Source organism: Trachypithecus francoisi, unplaced genomic scaffold (genome assembly GCF_009764315.1).
Source record: "Trachypithecus francoisi isolate TF-2019V2 unplaced genomic scaffold, Tfra_2.0 Lachesis_group15, whole genome shotgun sequence".
NCBI classification, from domain to species: Eukaryota; Metazoa; Chordata; class Mammalia; order Primates; family Cercopithecidae; genus Trachypithecus; species Trachypithecus francoisi.
The window spans coordinates 102,272,424-102,290,020 of NW_022681460.1; the positions used below are offsets into that span (position 1 = coordinate 102,272,424).

General features: G+C 41.5%; 1 protein-coding gene across 4 annotated transcripts in view; it reads left to right on the plus strand.

The window, feature by feature from the left end:
• The window catches only part of CPPED1 (calcineurin like phosphoesterase domain containing 1), a 137,378-nt gene extending 119,781 nt beyond the window's left edge, over window positions 1–17,597 (plus strand). For 2 of the 4 annotated variants that reach the window (XM_033235725.1, XM_033235723.1), the window contains one exon: window positions 14,620–17,597. In XM_033235725.1, coding sequence (XP_033091616.1) covers window positions 14,620–14,849 — 230 coding nt within the window. In that variant the 3' untranslated portion in view covers window positions 14,850–17,597. Of the gene's footprint in view, window positions 1–5,676; window positions 5,784–14,619 lie in introns of those variants that run through there. The other 2 variants (XM_033235722.1, XM_033235724.1) reach the window with 2 other exon arrangements.

The following is a 17,597-nucleotide window of genomic DNA, read 5'->3' on the forward strand; positions in this document are numbered from 1 at the left end:
TCAGATAAGGAAATTCCAGAGAGTTTCAGATAAGGAAATTCTGTCACTGCTCTTGAGGAGGGAAGGTCAGAGAGACCTTGAGGCTGCTGCTTTAGTTCAGCATGTCAAAATGCCATGTTTTGGGGTACCATTTCTGAGCCCCAACACCAGAAATACAGTTTTCAGGACCTTAGTGAGTAGCTCTGAAGTACGGCAGCATATCCTGAATGGAATAAGTAAAAGATCCATTGTCGAATATATAAAAGCAAGTTGCAAATCTATATGTAGCCTATTCCATTTTTGTGAGATTTTATATATGTATATATGTTTCTTTAGATCTATATCTAACATATGTATAGTAGTATACACATTTAAATTATCTGGAAAATCCTAAAATAGGAACCTGGATTTCAAGAAATTTCCCTCCTCCCACTTTCTTTTGTTTAATATTCTGTAGTTTTACAACATTTGGGTTTAATTTTAGCAAGTATGCATTGTTTTTGTTTTTGTTTTCACATTTTATTTGGAAGTATTTTCAAGCTTACAGAAAAGATGCAGGAAAAGGAATAGTAAAAGGAATGCTTACCTACTCTTGACACACACATCCAACCATAGTAAGTCCTGTGAACATGCTTTGTTCTGAGGAAGATGAAAGGGATTATCCAGCATGAAAAAGGAACGGAGAGGATAGCAGTTACTCGGAAGTTCTGGATAAACAGATACTTATTTTAGGTCCTCTTGAGGAGGTTCGCTTTTAATCTTTGCAAGGCTTGTGTGAGATCACCAAAGAATGAGTTCTCATTGATCAAACTCTCAAATCCTTGTTGGGTATTTAAATTGATTATGTTTTTCTGAAGAATAATTTGGCAGTCATATCAAAAGTCTAAAAAATAGGAATATGAAAACTAAATTTATAGCCAACAAGAAAAAGAGTGACTATTTTCACCATTACTTTTTAACATTATATTGGAGATCCTAACTGTTGCAAAAAGCAAGAGAAAGAAGTAAGAGACATAAAGATAAGAAGTAAAATGACCTATTTGCAGATGATGTGATTTTTTTTTTAACTTAGAAAATCCCAGGAGTCTACCAAATAATTACTAGAATGAATAAGTTAATTTAGCACGGTCTCAGGATATAAGGTTAATAGACAAAAATAATTGCATTTTTATATAGTATCAGCAAGCAGTTGTTAAGTGAAATTGCAAAAATAATTCAATTTACAATAGCACCATAAAACATGAAATACCTAGGAATAACAAAGGATATCCAAGACCTCTGCCTCTACAAAACATTGCTGAAAGTAATTTTAAAAGACCTAAGTAAATGGAAAGATAGACCATATTCATGGATTACAGGGCCAATGTTAATATGGCATTTTCCCCTGGGTTGATCAATAGATTCAACAAAATCCCAGTCAGAATTACAGCAGTTTTATTATTTGTAGAAATCAGCATGCTGATTGTAAAATTTCTGTGGAAATGCAGGGTATCTATAATGGCCAAAACAGTTGAATTAGATCTGAGTTACTTTTTTAGATGGAAGGATGTAGACACTTTTAAAGTAGATATAGAAGTCTCTTTCTGACCATCAGGACAGATGCTCTTACTTATAGAATAGTTGACCTTTCTTGTGTTCACTAACACAAGTCACTTGCCTCCCTTGTTTGAAATGGCATTCGTGGTTTTATAAATGAAACTACAAATTACTGTTCCCTTTGTTACTGTTTTTTGATTTTTATTTTTGAGAAGCACAGAAACTTTCAGATTTTTGAAGAATCAAGAACTCTTGGCTGAACTTACCCAAATGTATTATTTTTAATGGTATGCTTTATTAGTGAGGGTGGCCTTCCTCCTGTTTTTGTAAATAATGTTTTATTGGATCACAGCCGTGCCCACAAGCTTATATACTTTCTATGGCTGCTTTCACGCTACAAAGGAAAGCAGAGTTGAGTAGTCGTGACAGAGACCGCATGGCCCACAAAGCCTAAAATATTTATTATCCAGACCTTTCTGGAAAACATTTGCTGACGCAGGTCAATTAAGTTAGCAGTGATCCTCAAAAGAAGTTCCACGAAAATATCTTTAAGATCCCATGCTAGTTCACGGGATTTGGGGATGATAGGGTTTGAATCAGTGAACGGCTGAAGCTGGAATTGATGGGATGCTTTGATGCTTACCATGAGAAGGGAGACGCATACACGACCGAGGCACTTTCTTTTTTCTCTTTTTCAGACAGAGTCTTGCTCTGTCACCAAACTGGAGTGCAGTGGCACAAGCTCAGCTCACTGCAGCCTCCGCCTCCCAGGTTCAAGTGATTCTTGTGCTTCAGCCTTCCAAGTAGCTGAGATTACAGGCACACACCACCACATCCACATCCACATTTCTATATTTTTAGTAGAGATGGGATTTTGCCATGTTGGTCAGGCTGGTCTCAAACTCCTGACCTCAAGTGATCCGCCCGCCTCAGCCTCCCAAAGTGCTGGGATTATAGGCATAAGCCACTGCGCCCAGCCAACCTTGGCACTTTTTGTAAGTCATTCCATTTCAGCCAGTGTATAACCCCATGTAGCTCTCTGGCCCGCCTTTCCCCACCCTCGCCTGTCCTCCAGCCAAGCCAGAATCTGAACTGGAATTCTGGTACCACCCACCAGCTGACCTTCAGTCGTGTCCTCTGGGAAATGTGCAGGAGTTTCTTGATGTTGGATGTCAGGGGGATTAAAAATGCTGAAGAGGAAATTCAGACGCCCAGCAGGTGCCAGCCTGCAGGAGCCTTTACGTTTGGTGCCTGCTGCTTCCTGGACACACTTGACTCTCTTCACTCACTCGTGATATTCCCCTCACCTGATGTGTCTTTACCTCCACTTGGCAGGTGTTTTAGTGCTGACTCTGGGGACAGATTCCTGGGTTCAGATCTCGCCGTCCCACTTACCGGCTGAGTTAGGCAAACTACTGAACATCTCTAAATCGGATAAAAAAATCACGGATAATAACCTTGCGTCCTTCATGGAGAAATTGTGGGAATTAAATGAGCTAAAAACAAGTAAAGTGCATAGAACAATGTCTAGACAGATAATGAACACTCCGTAAATATTATTATCATCATTATTGTTATTACCATCATAATATGATCCCCCCTCAGGCCTCAGGTCAGATATGAGCAGAGAACTAGGAGAAATTAAGGATGTGTTTACATCAGAGCCACCCCCTCCAGGAAGCCTTCTTACAGGGCCTATGGCACCGTGATCTTTGGCACTTTGCACCTCTGAGATGGTGAACAGAGCCTGTGCTTCTGAATTGGCCTTGTCCAAGTATACATCTTAGCTATGTGAATCCAGGCAAGTCACTTAACCTCTCTGTGCCTCATTCCCTCATCTGCAAAAGGGGATGATATCTTCCTTGTCAGGGTCCTCATTTGGCTTGAGTGAGATGATGCGGGTGCAAAGTGCAGCTCGTAGATGTCCAGTGAATAAAACGCTGCTGAACGATGTTGATTTCTGGGTTTTGTTATGAGTAGCTCTTTCTCTGACTGCCTGGCTGTAGCCCTCGAGTTCTTGATTGCTGGGAGTGGTTGGTCCTACCACACTCCATAATACCTGGCACCAAGAGGGAGCTCAACAAATGTTTATTGCCTCAAACTAACTGAAGAAACAACCTCCCACCTTACCCGGATCCCCTTCCACCGTGTCCCCTGTCAGTCCTGGGCCACAGGCATTGGGTCACTGGAGAAGATATATACCAGGGAAATTCTGATGAGAGTGAGTAAGTATGCTGGAATCTAGAATTCCCCAATTGACAGCACAAAGTGTAGAACCTTTTCCTGAATGAGTCAGGTGGGGCTTAACCACGACTTCATATTCCCAACCTGTACCTCCCAAACCCACTTAAGAAACATCTGTCTCTTCCCCTTTGCCCCCTGGCCATCCCTGGCCAGAATCTCTTATCTCAAAGCCTGCTAAAGAAATTCTTTACCGGCAGGAGGGATTATTTATACCTACTTTCTATACATTTACACCAAACCTTTCCTTTTTTAATTGTCCATTTCTCTCCCTCTTTTTTATTTGTGTCACATCTTTCCCTACCACTGAGGCGGAATAAAGTCAGTGTGAGTGACGGTTTGCAGTGCAGTTTTCACTGTTATAACTGGCAGCGTAAAGCTGGATCACATTTTCACAAATAGAGTCTCATGCAGGATAAAAGTAAAAGCTGTCCAATTGGAGGGTGTTTACACTTTCCAGGTCTAAGCCCCAACACCAAGGCATTAAAGAAATCCAGTGTTTAGTATCGGAATTGTACTGCCTTGCATCTCGATTTCCTGATTGATTTGAAGCAAGTTTACAACATTAGAATATTACATTATACAGAGACTGTGTCCCAATCCTCTGATTGATTTGAAATGAACTTGAATCAAGATAACTTAAAAATAGCTTTTGTAGCGTCTTCATGACTTGATACTGTGGAGAAAAAAAAAAAAAATACGAAGCTAATGCCACAGAAGTCATCTTCTGTTGATGCAGTGGCTGCCTTTGCTGGAAATTCTTCTGGCAGTAATTTAAAAAGATGCCTGTCATCTCCTTACAGCAGTTCATAATTCAAAAACAATCTGTATGTAATACTCAATTAAGGAACCATAGAGGCACGTCAGCCACAGATGACTGATGCACAGGCTGAGTGGAAATTCTGCCCAACTCTTGAAAACACCACTAAAATCAATCCCCTGTCAGGGAAACCAAGATTTATTAATACATTCCTTACCTCCATCGAGTTGTGAATCGATGCTTCCCTATCAAAAGCTAATAGAAAGCTGAGATGGGGGAAACTTCTTACAGGTCCTTGTGGCCCGTCGGCATGAAAGGGACAGGATTATAACTCGGAGAGAGGCTGTGTGTTGCAGAGCTGGACTGCCGTGCTGTGTGTCTCCCTCCAGCAGTGAGCAGCTGGCCCTGCCCTGGAGAAATCCTCATGGGTGGGGCAATGATGAGCTTGGTACCAACACCCATCCTCCCCCCCAGACCTCTGCCACCCATGAGATGGGCTGTCATTGTTATTCATTACAAACTCATGGAGGTCAGTAATGGGTCCAAGGTGCCAAAGCAGAATGGACTCTGATGTCTGAGTACGCCGAGTTCCGATCCTCGATGTCCTGTTGTCTGACTGTGTGGCTTTGTGTTTGTCTCTTAACTTCTCTGGGCCTCAGTTTTCTCATCTGTAAAATAGAGATGATGTGAGTCCCTAGGACAGAGGTGCATTGGGAGGATTCAGTAAAACAGGATGAAGGATACAGAGCGCCCCACTGCTGTGCCACCCCCTTCCACGCCCCTCCTCCTTTCACTCCACCTGGAGTGGTTGCCCTTACTGGAGGTGGAACTAGGAGAAATATTCCAGGTTCAGAACTTCGGGCCTCTCTGGAGCTGAGAAACAGACTCAGACACCCCCACGTCTGGAAATTCACCAGGCTTCTTCTGAATCTGGCTCCAACCCAAGAAATGTCTCCCCCATTTTCCAACTCAGCATCTCATCCCTCATTTCAGACTTCTTGAGCCAGCCAGGAACATGCCAGAGCCTTGAACTCAGCATCAGAACCCAGGAGGACAGAGTTGGTCACATCTTCCGACTTCTGAGACAGACTTTCATCCCCTGCCTGGCCGTCTCTTTGTAAACTCATCACATGGTCATTACTTGATTTTTTGTCTTGCAGGACCCCAGAAGGCCAAGTTCCTCACTGGAGTTGGGGAGAAATCTCTTTTACCAGAAGGAGAAGGTTTTGAACACAACTTCTTTGCTCACTAGTAGTTTCTCTCATCATCATCATTATTATTATTATTATTATTATTATTATTTTGAGACAGGGTCTTGCTCTCTTGCCCAAGCTGGAGTGCAGTGGTGCAACCATAGCCCACTGCAACCTCCAACTCTTGAGCTCAAGCAATCCTCCCTTCTCAGCCTCCCGAGTAACTGGAACTACAGGCATGTACCCCCATGCCAGGCTGATTGGATAAACTTTTTTGTAGAGACAGGGTCTTATTTTGGTGCCGAGGCTGGTCTCAAACTCCTGGCCCCTCTTACCTTGGCCTCTTACCAAGTGATCCTCTTACCTTGGCCTCCGAAAGTACTGAGATTATAAGTGGGAGCCACCGCACCTGGCCTCATCTTTATTGCTAGTCCTCTTGCAGCATCTTTGTACTCTAAGAATCCTCGTTTGGTCACATTTTCTGTGACTTAGGACGTTAACAATAATTGGTGAGCCCTGAGGAGCAGATGGAGAGGACACGTATATTACAGAGAGGTGCAGCTGTCCACGGTCTGGGGAATCCGCTCTGAAAGGTCCTCTGGGCACTTGAACAATCACCATTAAATGCTCCCCTCTCTGTTAATGCCAATCAATATGGTGTGAAAATTAAACATAAATGAGTTTTTACAGCTAATTATGGCTAAGGCAAACTTCTTTCAAAATTGCCAGACATTCTTTCCAGAATAGTACAGTTTGCAACTATGAGTTAGGCATGAAGAGCCAAGTCTCATAAACGTAATTTAGCATGCAAAGATATAATAATGCTGAGTGCTTACTGTCCAGCCGTTCAGTGTTTCCCCAGGCAGGGCTGATCTCATGCCGTCCCATTTGAGCCACAGACTGGCTTTGAAACCCCAGGAAAGCTACAGAGGAAGCAGTCATTTCCACCGCCCCTTGAGTCTGTACGATGGGAGCCTTTCAGTTCTCTATTTATGGCAAGGACCCATCGGGCACCCAACCCAGCGGTTCCAGCTGCAACCTGAGAACCGCACAGTTTGTGCTCTGGAGTGGCAGTGGCTGCATTTTGTCATGCCACCCTGCCCTGTTCATGTTGCCCTAATTTTTATTTTACTTTCTTTTCTTTTTTCTTTTCTTTTGAGACAGAGTCTCGCTCTGTCACCCAGGCTGGAGTGCAGTGGCACAATCTCAGCTCACTGAAACCTCTGCCTCCCAAGTTCAAGTGAGTCTCCTGCCTCAGCCTCCCAAGTAGCTAAGATTATAGGCGCCTGCCACCACGCCTGGCTAGTTTTTGTATTTATAGTAAAGATGGGGTTTTGCCATCTTGGCCAGGCTGTTCTCGAACTCCTGACCTCAACTGATCTGCCTGCCTCGGCCTCCGAAAGTGCTGGGATTTCAACTCGGATCACCAGATTAATTTGTGATCATCGTAAGCATTACACTATTGTAATAAGAGAGAATGATGCACCTCTCACTAATCCCACCCCACCCCCCTCACCTGGAACCACCACTATAAGCAGTTTAATGTCTGTGCCCACATGCCCTCTTAGGTATACATATGCACACATAGGCACATATACCTCTATATGCACACAAACCTAAGGTACACATTATTTTATGCAGGATCACATGATGTTTTTGCAGCAGTGTGCTATACATATTAATGGTATTTGGCACCTTTTGGTGCCAGTACATATAAATTACCTCTTTTTTAAAAATGCACATGCTGTCATTTAACAGATCTTCCATAAACAAACGTTACTAACAGTACTGCGATACACGTTGAACCATATATTAATGTCCACAGGCACAACTCAGATACATCTTTGGGCTTTTCCCTGGGGATTTCTGAAGGATAATCATCTACCAAAATGATTTTGTTGGGCCAAGGGAATGTACAGTCAAATGTGCGATAGTATTGCTGGATTGCCCCTTGACATGAGTTCTTTCTGTTCAAATTCTAATAAGAAGTAAATGAAATTACACTCATGCACCATTAGGCAATTTTGTTGTTTTGCAAACATCACAGTGTCCGTATGCAAACCTAGATGGTGTAGTCTACTGCACACCTAGGCTGTGTGCTATAGCCTGTAGCTCCTAGACTGCAAAGCATGCAGCATGGTACTGTACTGGATACTGCAGGCAACCGTAACACAATGGTAGGGATTTGTATATCTAGACATAGAGAAGGTACAGTGAAAATATAGCATTATAATCTTACGGGACCACCTTCGTCTGTGGCATCCATCATTGACCAAAATGTCTATGTGCTGCACGTGACTGTAGCTGTTTCTCTCCACCTGCGGCAGTCTTAAGTAGGGAAGGCTGAATACCCTTCGTTTTTGCACCTGAGCTGATCCTTTATGCACCTGAGCTGATCCACGCCTCCCCACAGGTGAATCTCCAGTTCCCGCCAGCACAGGTACCTATAGTCCCAAGAGCTCTCTTTACAGCTCCCCCAGAACCCCACTCACCAGAAGCAGAGACTGTCAGCAGATTCCCTTCCTGCCTTCCTCTTTCTCTCCCCTTGCTCTCCTGTCTCCTCGTTTGCTTTCCTTTGCACCTTTTTACCACCCTTTACCACCATTCTCAATCTCTGTTTCCTTCCTGTTCCCCAGCGTGGACCTAGTAAAAGTCGTTTAGATCCTGGAACAGGAAAAGGACATTAGGAAAAAACTAAGGGAATCTAATCATGGGCTTTAATTAATGTTAATGTGTCAATATTGGTTCATTAATTGTAACACATGTATTATCCTGATGTCGTATGTTAATGAATGGGGAAAACGGTAAAGGGGATATGAGAATTCTCTATATTATCTTTGTGATTTTTCTGTAAATATAAATTGTTCTAAAGTTAAAAGTGTATTTTTAAAAATACAGCCAGGCGTGATAGCTCACACCTGTAATCCCAGCACTTCTGGAGGCTGAGGCAGGCAGATCACTTGAGGTCAAGAGTTCAAGACCAGCCTGGCCAACATGGTGAAACCCCCATCTCTACTAAAAATACAAAAATTAGCCGGGCGTGCTGGCAGGCGCCTGTAATCCCAGCTACTCAGGAGGCTGAGTCAGGAGAATCACTTGAACCCAGGAGGCGGAGGTTGCAGCGAGCCAAGATCGTGCCACTGCACACCAGCCTGGGCGTCACAGTGAGACTCTATCTCAAAAAAATACACAAAAAATATATATAATTTAAAAAATAAAAACACATGGATCATTCACATTTAGTCATTGTATGTGCTTCAGTTCCTCTTGGCTGTGACAGTTTCTTACAGTTTTCCTTGTTTTTGATGACAGTTTTGAGGAATGCTGGTCAAGTATTTGATAGGCTGCGTCTCTCTTGGGAATGTGCCTGATGTTTCCCTCTGGATTAGACTGGGTTGATGGATTTGGGGGAGGAAGACCACAGAGGTGAAGTGCCATTTTTATCACATTCATATCAAGAGCACATACTAACCGTGTGACTTTCCACTTTTGGTGTTTGTCCAGTTTCTTCACTGTAAATACATTCTTTTTTTTTTTTTTAACCTTCTCTTTATACTCTTGGAACAGAAGTCACAATGCGCAGCCCACACCTAAGGGGTGAGGAAAGATGCTGTACTTCCTAGAGGGTGGGGTGTCTGTGTCATTTTTTTGTTACCCTTCTGTGTGTAGGAGATGTTTCCCCCCTACCATTTATTTATGTATTCAGTGATTTATTATTATGGTCTTGCAAAGTTTTTATTTGTTTGTTTTTAGAGACAAGGTCTCTCTGTCACCCAAACTGGAATGCAATGGCGCAGTCATAGCTCACTGTAGCTTCAAACTTTCAGGCTCAAGCAATCCTCCCACCTCAGCCTCCTGCGTAGCTAGGGCCACAGGCATGAGCCACCACACCTGCTAATTTTGTGATGTTTTGTAGAGACGGGGTCTCACTATGTTGCCCAGGCTGGTCGAACTCCTGGCCTCAAGCAATCCTCTCGCCTTGGCCTCCCAAAGTGCTGGGATTGCAGGCATGAGTCAATGCGCCTGGCCACCTCAGGGATTTTTTAATACTTTGGGTTATAATTCAACACTAGTTTATTTCGCTACTCAGATTGTTAAGCTTTGGCCATTGGGAATCCTGTCGCTTGATTCCTGTGTCCCTTTGCCATACCCCATCGTTGCAGGGTTTTTGTTTCTGATCACCGCTTTCCTTTCTCACAACACAAGATGTTCCAGGCTCATCTGTATTTCCTGCTCAATGCTACAGTAGCCGTTTCTCCAAGGAGCCATAGTTCCTTTTATTAGAGAATCCTTACTAGGAAGCCAGATCTGAGTGCTAGGTGCTCTCATTGCTAGTACATGCTTCTAGGGGCTCTCAGCTGACAGAGCAAGGAAACGAATGTCTGTGTACTGGCCTGTGTATATACACATCTATAAATATTTTTATGTGAAACCACAGTGATATTGAGCTAAACATGAATTACCACTGATATCTCCAACTCTAATCCATTATTACCATATGGGTCATTTTAGCTTCCTCCTCTTCCTGTAATTTTTTTTGCATTTTTTATTGAGCTATAATTCACATACCATAAAATGTGCTCTTTTGAAGTATCAAATTTAGTTGTTTTAATATATTCACAAGGTTGTGCAACCATCACCATGATCTAATTGCAGACCATTTTTACCATTCCACAGAGAAACCCTGCACCTGTCAGCAGTCACTCTCCCGTTCCATCCTTCCCTCAGCCCCTAGCAACCACTGATCTACTTTCTCTATGGATTTTGCTATTCTGGACATTTTATATAAAGGGAAGCATACAAGATGGGGCCTTTTGCAAGTGACTTATCTCACTTAGCTTAATATTTTTAAGGTGCATCTACATTGCAGCATGTATCAATGCTTTATGCCTTTTCATGGTTGAATAACATCCTGTTGTATGGGTAGACCAAATTTTGTTTATCCATCATCAACTGATGGACATTTAGGTTGCTTCCATATTTTAGGCTTTTGTGAAAAATGCTGCTATGAACACTCACCTACAATTTTTTGCATGGGCAAATGTTTTCTTTTCTCTTAGATGTATACTTAGGAGTGAAATAGCACAATTATGGTAAATATGTGTTTAACATTTGAGGAATTGCCAAAATGTTTTCCAAAAGAACTATACCATTTTACATTCCCACCAGCACGGTATGAAGGTTCTAATTTCTCCAAATCCCTATGAACACTTGTTGCTTTCCATCTCTTTCATCACAGCCATCCGAGTGGACATGAAGTGGTTATCTCATTGTCTCTATTCGCATTTCCCTAAAGATAAATGATGTTGAGCATCTTTTCACATGATTATCGGCCATTTGTATATCTCCTTTGAAGGAATGTCTGTTTAAATCCATTCCCGCTTGTTAATTGGGTTGTCTTTTGGTTGAGTTGTAAAAGCTCTTTATGTTTTCTGCATATTAGACCCTGATTAAATACATGATATGCAAATATCTTCTCCCATTCTATGGGTTGCCTTTTCATTTTTTATGATGTTTTGGGATCACAAAAGTTGGTAATTTTGATGAAGTTCAGTTTATTTCTGTTTAGTTTGACTGCTATGCTCAGACATTGTAAAGAAATAAGATAACTATACATTTTTTCTTGCAAAGTTATCAGATTATTCAGTATTTTATCTCCCTTCCAAATATAGCAATAACTTGTATATGTTTTAATTTTCCACCGAATTCCCTATCTTGACATTTTTTATTTTTAGTTTCGCTTTTAACATTTAAAAAAGATTTAAAAATAAATCAATAGTTAATTCAGTTTACCAAAATATTGGTGTTTACTCATCATTATTTTTTAATATTTCATCCTTTCTTTTGCTGAAGCAATTCTCTCAGTGGAGATTTAGACATGGTAAACTTTTAGTTTTTATATTCCAAACATTTTTTTTTTTTTTGCCCTCAAACTTAAATGATAGTTTAGCTAGATATAAAATTTGAGGTCCATAGTTATTTGCTGTCAGCATTTAGAAGACATTACTCTTTGATTCTGTTATTGTTAAGATTCCTGCTATCTGTATGATTATTTCTTTATAATGTTTTTACTGCAGTTGTCTTCCTATGGTTTTTCTCTTTGTCTTTGCTGTACCACAGTTTCATTGAACCATACATCAGTATGTATTAACTTTCATGTTTCCTGTGTAGTACTTTTATCTGAGGACCTGTGTCTTCCTTATTTCTGGAAAATTTCTGTTATTTCTTCACATTCTTCTCACTATTATTTTCTCCTTTCTCCTCCATCAACTCATCTAAACTTCTGCTGATCTTAATCTGTCCTTTGAATTTTTAAATTCACAGAACTCAAATCAAGAGCATGTTCCTATTGCTTGTGTCTAGGTCTCTGTATTGTGTTCTGGTTCCTCAGTTTTACCTCTCAGTTCACTAATTTCCTCTTTGATGTCTAGAATTGACCTCATTTATTTTATTATTTTTCATAGAGATGGGGTCTTCCTACATTGCCCAGGCTGGTCTCATACTCCTGGCGTCAAGCGATTCTTACACCTCAGCCTCTCAAAGTATAGGGATTACAGGCATGAGACACCATCCCTGGCCTATCTCATTTATTGAGAGTTGTTTTATTTTAAATTTTAGTGGATGCTTCTTTTGTGTCCACTATTTCTAAATGTTCATTACCTCCTATTAGCCTATGTTGTCTCATAACATCTTTTTATGGGTGTTAGTCCTTTATTAAGGACCTTTGATGTCTTAAACACATTGATTTGAAATATTTGTCAATTTTAAATAATTAATTTCATCTGGAGTGAATTTATGTTCCCAATTGAAGGGTTCGTAGACTATTTTACCACGTGATTTCTTCATGGGCAGCAGAATTTTTAATTGCGGGGTCAATTTGAGTAAGGGGTATTTTTTTGTTTTTTGTTTTTCCCTCATTCTTTCTCTCTTGGCTAACTTCTGACTCTCTAGTGGTTTTCATTACCTCCACCCCCACACCCATTCAGGACCAGGCCTGATAATACTAGTTTAGAGCCCCATGGTAATAACGGGGAAAACATTTCAGCTCCTAGACTTGAGCCTGTGTCTCTCCTTCCTTCCTAGACTCTCTGGTTGCAATAAGCCTTAGCCCAGTGGTGTGCTGGAGACAGCTCCTACCAACTCATTAGGACCAGTCATTACATTTTAAGGAATGTTGTGAGCTGGTAGTTAAGTGGCCACTATTAATAATTATATAAACTCAGCATTAAATAGATTATATGAAAAAGCAAAGGTAATAAATACTCAAAACTGATCACTTTGTAATTCTTTTGCTAAATATTGCTGTGATCCATGCTCTTGAGGCTGTTGGCAGCGTTTGTATCTCTGTGGTAGAAACAGATCTGATACACATGTAATGGGCACTACTGGGCATCTCTTCTACAGCTGGTTCAATGACATCACCTTGGCAACTTGCAATGAGCCACGACCACAATGGAAGTATTTACACCATGGAAATTGACAAACATGACACATCAGGTCTTTAAAAATAATAATAACGTGAAACATTTACCAGCCTACCACTTCCCCAGCACCAGGCAGCAGCGTTCTTCAGCCTCCTTCCATAAACAGAGGCACCCACAACCGCCCTTCTTCCAGCAGGGAGCCAGGCTTTATTTTCCCCATTTTCTCCTGAAAATGCTTTCAGTCTCTATGATCTTCTAAGAGCTGAACTCCTGGTGATGTTGTACTCGCACTCATGACTTTGCCTCTCTGTTTTGTGTCTGGCCTGTAGAGCTATTTGTTTTGTTTTTGAGCCTACCTGTGTCCTTGGGTTTTCTGTTTTACGCTTCATCCATTACGGCTGTTTGGAGCAGAGGGGGTTCATCAAATGCCAAACATGCTCTGGTATCTTAATTAGAATGCCATAAACATTATTTTTAGTTGTTTATTTATTTTGAGATGGAGTCTTGCTCTTGTTGCCCAGGCTGGAGTGCGGTGGCGTGATCTAGGCTCACTGCAACCTCTGCCTCCTGGGTTCAAGCAATTCTCCTGCCTCAGCCTCCTGAGTAGCTGGGATTACAGACGCCAGCCACCAGGACCTCCTAATTTTTTTGTGTTATTTATTTATTTGTTTATGTGTTTATTTTTGAGACAGAGTCTCGCTCTGTTGCTTAGACTAGAGTGCAGTGGCTTGATCTTGGCTCACTGCAACCTCTATCTCCCGAGTTCAAGTGAGTCTCCTGTCTCAGCCTCCCAGGTGGCTGGGACTACAGGCACCTGCCACCATGCCCAGCTAATTTTTGTATTTTTTAATATGAGGTTTCACCATATTGGCCAGGCTGGTCTTGAACTCCTGACCTTGTGATCCACCCACCTTGGCCTCCCAAAGTGCTGTGATTACAGGCATGAGCCACCATGCCCGGCCATTTTTAAAAATATTTTTAGTAGAGACAGGGTTTCACCATGTTGGCCAGGCTGGTCTCGAACTCCTGACGTCAAGTGATCCACCCATCTTGGCCTCCCAAAGTGCTAGAATTACAGGCATGAGCCACCATCCCTGGCCATAAACGTTATTTTTAAAAGACATAACTTCCATCATCTGGATATTTCTAGGCCTCAGGATGTTTTCCTCAGTCTCTGTCTTTTCTCAAAGTCATTCACTTCATCTTTCTTCTCTCATTTTCTTCCCTAGTACTTCTTTGTACTAGTGATGACGGAAGTGTTAATAATATATTACAAATATGAAGTATCCTTTCAGGGATTCTGTATGTCACATACACTTTCTATTTGTTGATTATATACAGAATATTATACATTTAATATGATAATTCTACATGATGGTATAATAATATCTTTAATATATTACTGTTCACAGAATAAAATGCTGGAGACCTCAGGTTACCTGATGGAAGTCCTCGGCCCCCTAACGTCTTTTTCCCTTCCCTGCAGGTGTCAAAGTCGTGTTCTCAGGCCACTACCACAGGAATGCCGGGGGCACCTACCAGAACCTCGACATGGTGGTGTCATCTGCCATCGGATGCCAGCTTGGCAGAGACCCCCATGGGCTCCGAGTCGTGGTGGTCACTGCCGAGAAAATTGTTCACCGATACTATAGTCTAGATGAGCTGAGTGAGAAAGGAGTAGAAGACGATCTCATGGATTTGATCAAGGAAAAATGACGGTCCTTCCTGTTCCCGTTCACTTTTCACTTGCACTATTTTTTTTTTTTTTTTTTGCCGGAAACAGCAGCTGCCCATAACCCCTTGCTGAAATATAAAAATAGCCCAGGCAGGTTTGTGAATTTATGTCCTTTATCAGAGAGCTGGGGCCCTATCCTGAATTATACTCAAAAGAGAACTGCAATTCCTTTAAAATGGAGCGAGAGATCCTGGAAATCAGTTTTTTAAATATTAGACTATGTCTGCATGGATGTTTGAATAAATTCTCCTAATGCTGTGTTTCTCAACTCCACTTTTGAATTGGATTGTTTTCTGGTTAGCATATGATCAAAGTCTGCCTGTTGACCTCAGTTCCAATCTGATATCCAAGTATGATCTTTGATAAGACCTTAAACAAACTACTCCTATTGTATTAAATTGTGGTCATGATTCCCAAAATGCTAGGCAAAACAAAATTCATCTCCTTTCCTTCCCAGCAGAATGAACAGCTGTCTCCCTTGTTGCAAGAGCCATGCAGACTTATTTTGACAAGGAGCCAAGTAGCCACCATTTCCTGTTAAATTCTGAGACTTCTGTTATTGCTGATGATAGAAACAGAATACAGTTGATACAGCTCGGAGCCTAAATTTGCCTTCCTGGGTGCCTAGAAAAGTCACCTTTGCACATAAATTGGCCGTTTATGAAAATCTCCTCCAAGAGACTGAAACCGAAGCTCTAAAATGCCACTTCTCCAGCCGCTGGGCAGCACATTTTGAGTTTGTTCACATCCACATTCTGGCTGTGTAGCCACTCGCAGATGGGTGGTCTCTGGGGATCAGAATGCCCCGCCACTCATGAGACTCTTTATTGTGCCCACTTCGACAGAAAAAGTGGGAATGTATGCAGAGCTCTCAAAAGAAACAAAGCAAAAATTCTGGTGGGGCCAAAACAGCACCTTAAGCCACATCCTCTGAATTGGCCCTGACTTGAATTACATACACTGATGCAAAATCCCTTGACAAAAGCGCGTAGGTTATTTCCAATCAGCATTGTTCTGATGTAACCTGTTTCACTGCATCTTCTTGGCAGCTCCTGACCACTGCTCAGTTTTCTCTTCTACAGCCATTGTTCTGGTGGACAAGTAACCTAGGAACTCCAAATCCTGGCAGGAAAAATGCACAGCATTACGGAACGGCACTCAGTAATTCTAAAATGACTTCCAAAGCTGGTTACACATGAACTGCAAAGTCTATTCCATTAAAAGACTTTCTCATTACAAAGTTTTAGTCAACATAGCAAAACCATGGGAAATTAAATGGAAAGATAATTAAATATGTAAATTCATAAGGAACAAAAGACGAGAAGTTAATTATATGATAGGTTGGTGACACCATAGTTCATTGTTATGTGCCACAAGAAAATTGAAATTTTTAAAAACTAAAGTGCTCTTTTAGTGTTTTGCTACAATCTTGTTTTGTATTTGTTTCTTTACAACAGGTGTAGGTGTAAGAGGTCAAGAAAAGGAGTTCGGTAAAGGGCATAGCTAATAACAACCACACATTGGGCTGGGCGCAGTGGCTTACTCCTTTAATCCCAGCACTTTGGGAGGCTGAGACGGGCGGATCACCTGAGGTCAGGAGTTTGAGACCAGTCTGGCCAACATGGTGAAACTGCATCTCTACTGAAAATACAAAAATTAGCCAGGCATGCTGGTGCACACCTGTAATCCCACCTACTCAGAAGGCTGAGGCAGGAGATCACTGGAACCCAGGAGGCAGAGGTTGCGGTGAGCGAAGATCGTGCCGCTGCCCTCCAGCCTGGGCGACAGAGCAAGACTCTCTCAAAAAAAAAAATCACACACACACACACATTGAGACTTGAGATGTGGTGACACTTGGATCATAAACAGAGGGCTTCGATTCCAGGATGGGGGTTTCTCCAGGGGGAAATGAAAAGGAGCTCTCATTGTGGTCTCACACATGCAAAATGCTCTGAATTGTGGCCCATGGGTTTGCAGAAGGATAATGGAGATAATTGAAAGTAATGAAAATGAAACTTACCAAATCTCCTTCCCCAAAAACTTAACTGATTTAAAAGTACCCCAAGAATATGCAAAGAAAAGGGAATCACATCAACAGATGATTGGATAAAGAACATGTGGTATGTATACACAATGGAATACTATTCAGCCATTAAAAAGAAGGAAACCATGTCCTTTGCAGCAACCTGGGTGGAACTGGAGGCGGTTATCGTAAGTGAAATAACTTAGAAGTGGAAAGTCAAATACCTCACGTTCTCACTCATAAATGGGAGCTAAATAAAGTGTACCCATGAACATAGAGTGTGGAATAGACATTGGAGACTCAGAATGGTGGGAGGAGGGTAAGGGATGAGAAATTACCCAGTGGGTACAATAGACACTTTTCTGGTGTTGGTTGCAGGAAAAGCCCGGACTTCACCACTTTGCAATATATCCGTGTAACAAAACTGCACTTGTATGCCTTATATTTATACAAATTTAATTTTTTAAAAAGGAAGAGAGAATCATTTTAAATTCTCACCAGTTTTTAAGTAAGTAAACAGTGGTATTTCCCAGTGGCAAGAGGTTCAGAAAGATGTCAGGAAATGTTTTTGTAGATAAGCATCTATCATTCTGATGGGTCATGACTAGTGTGTTCACTTGCGGTTCCTTTGCCTTTAAAAAAAGAGAACGATGTTAAAAAATAAGTGCCTTATACTGTGAAAAATGATAAAAGGACTTCCTGATTC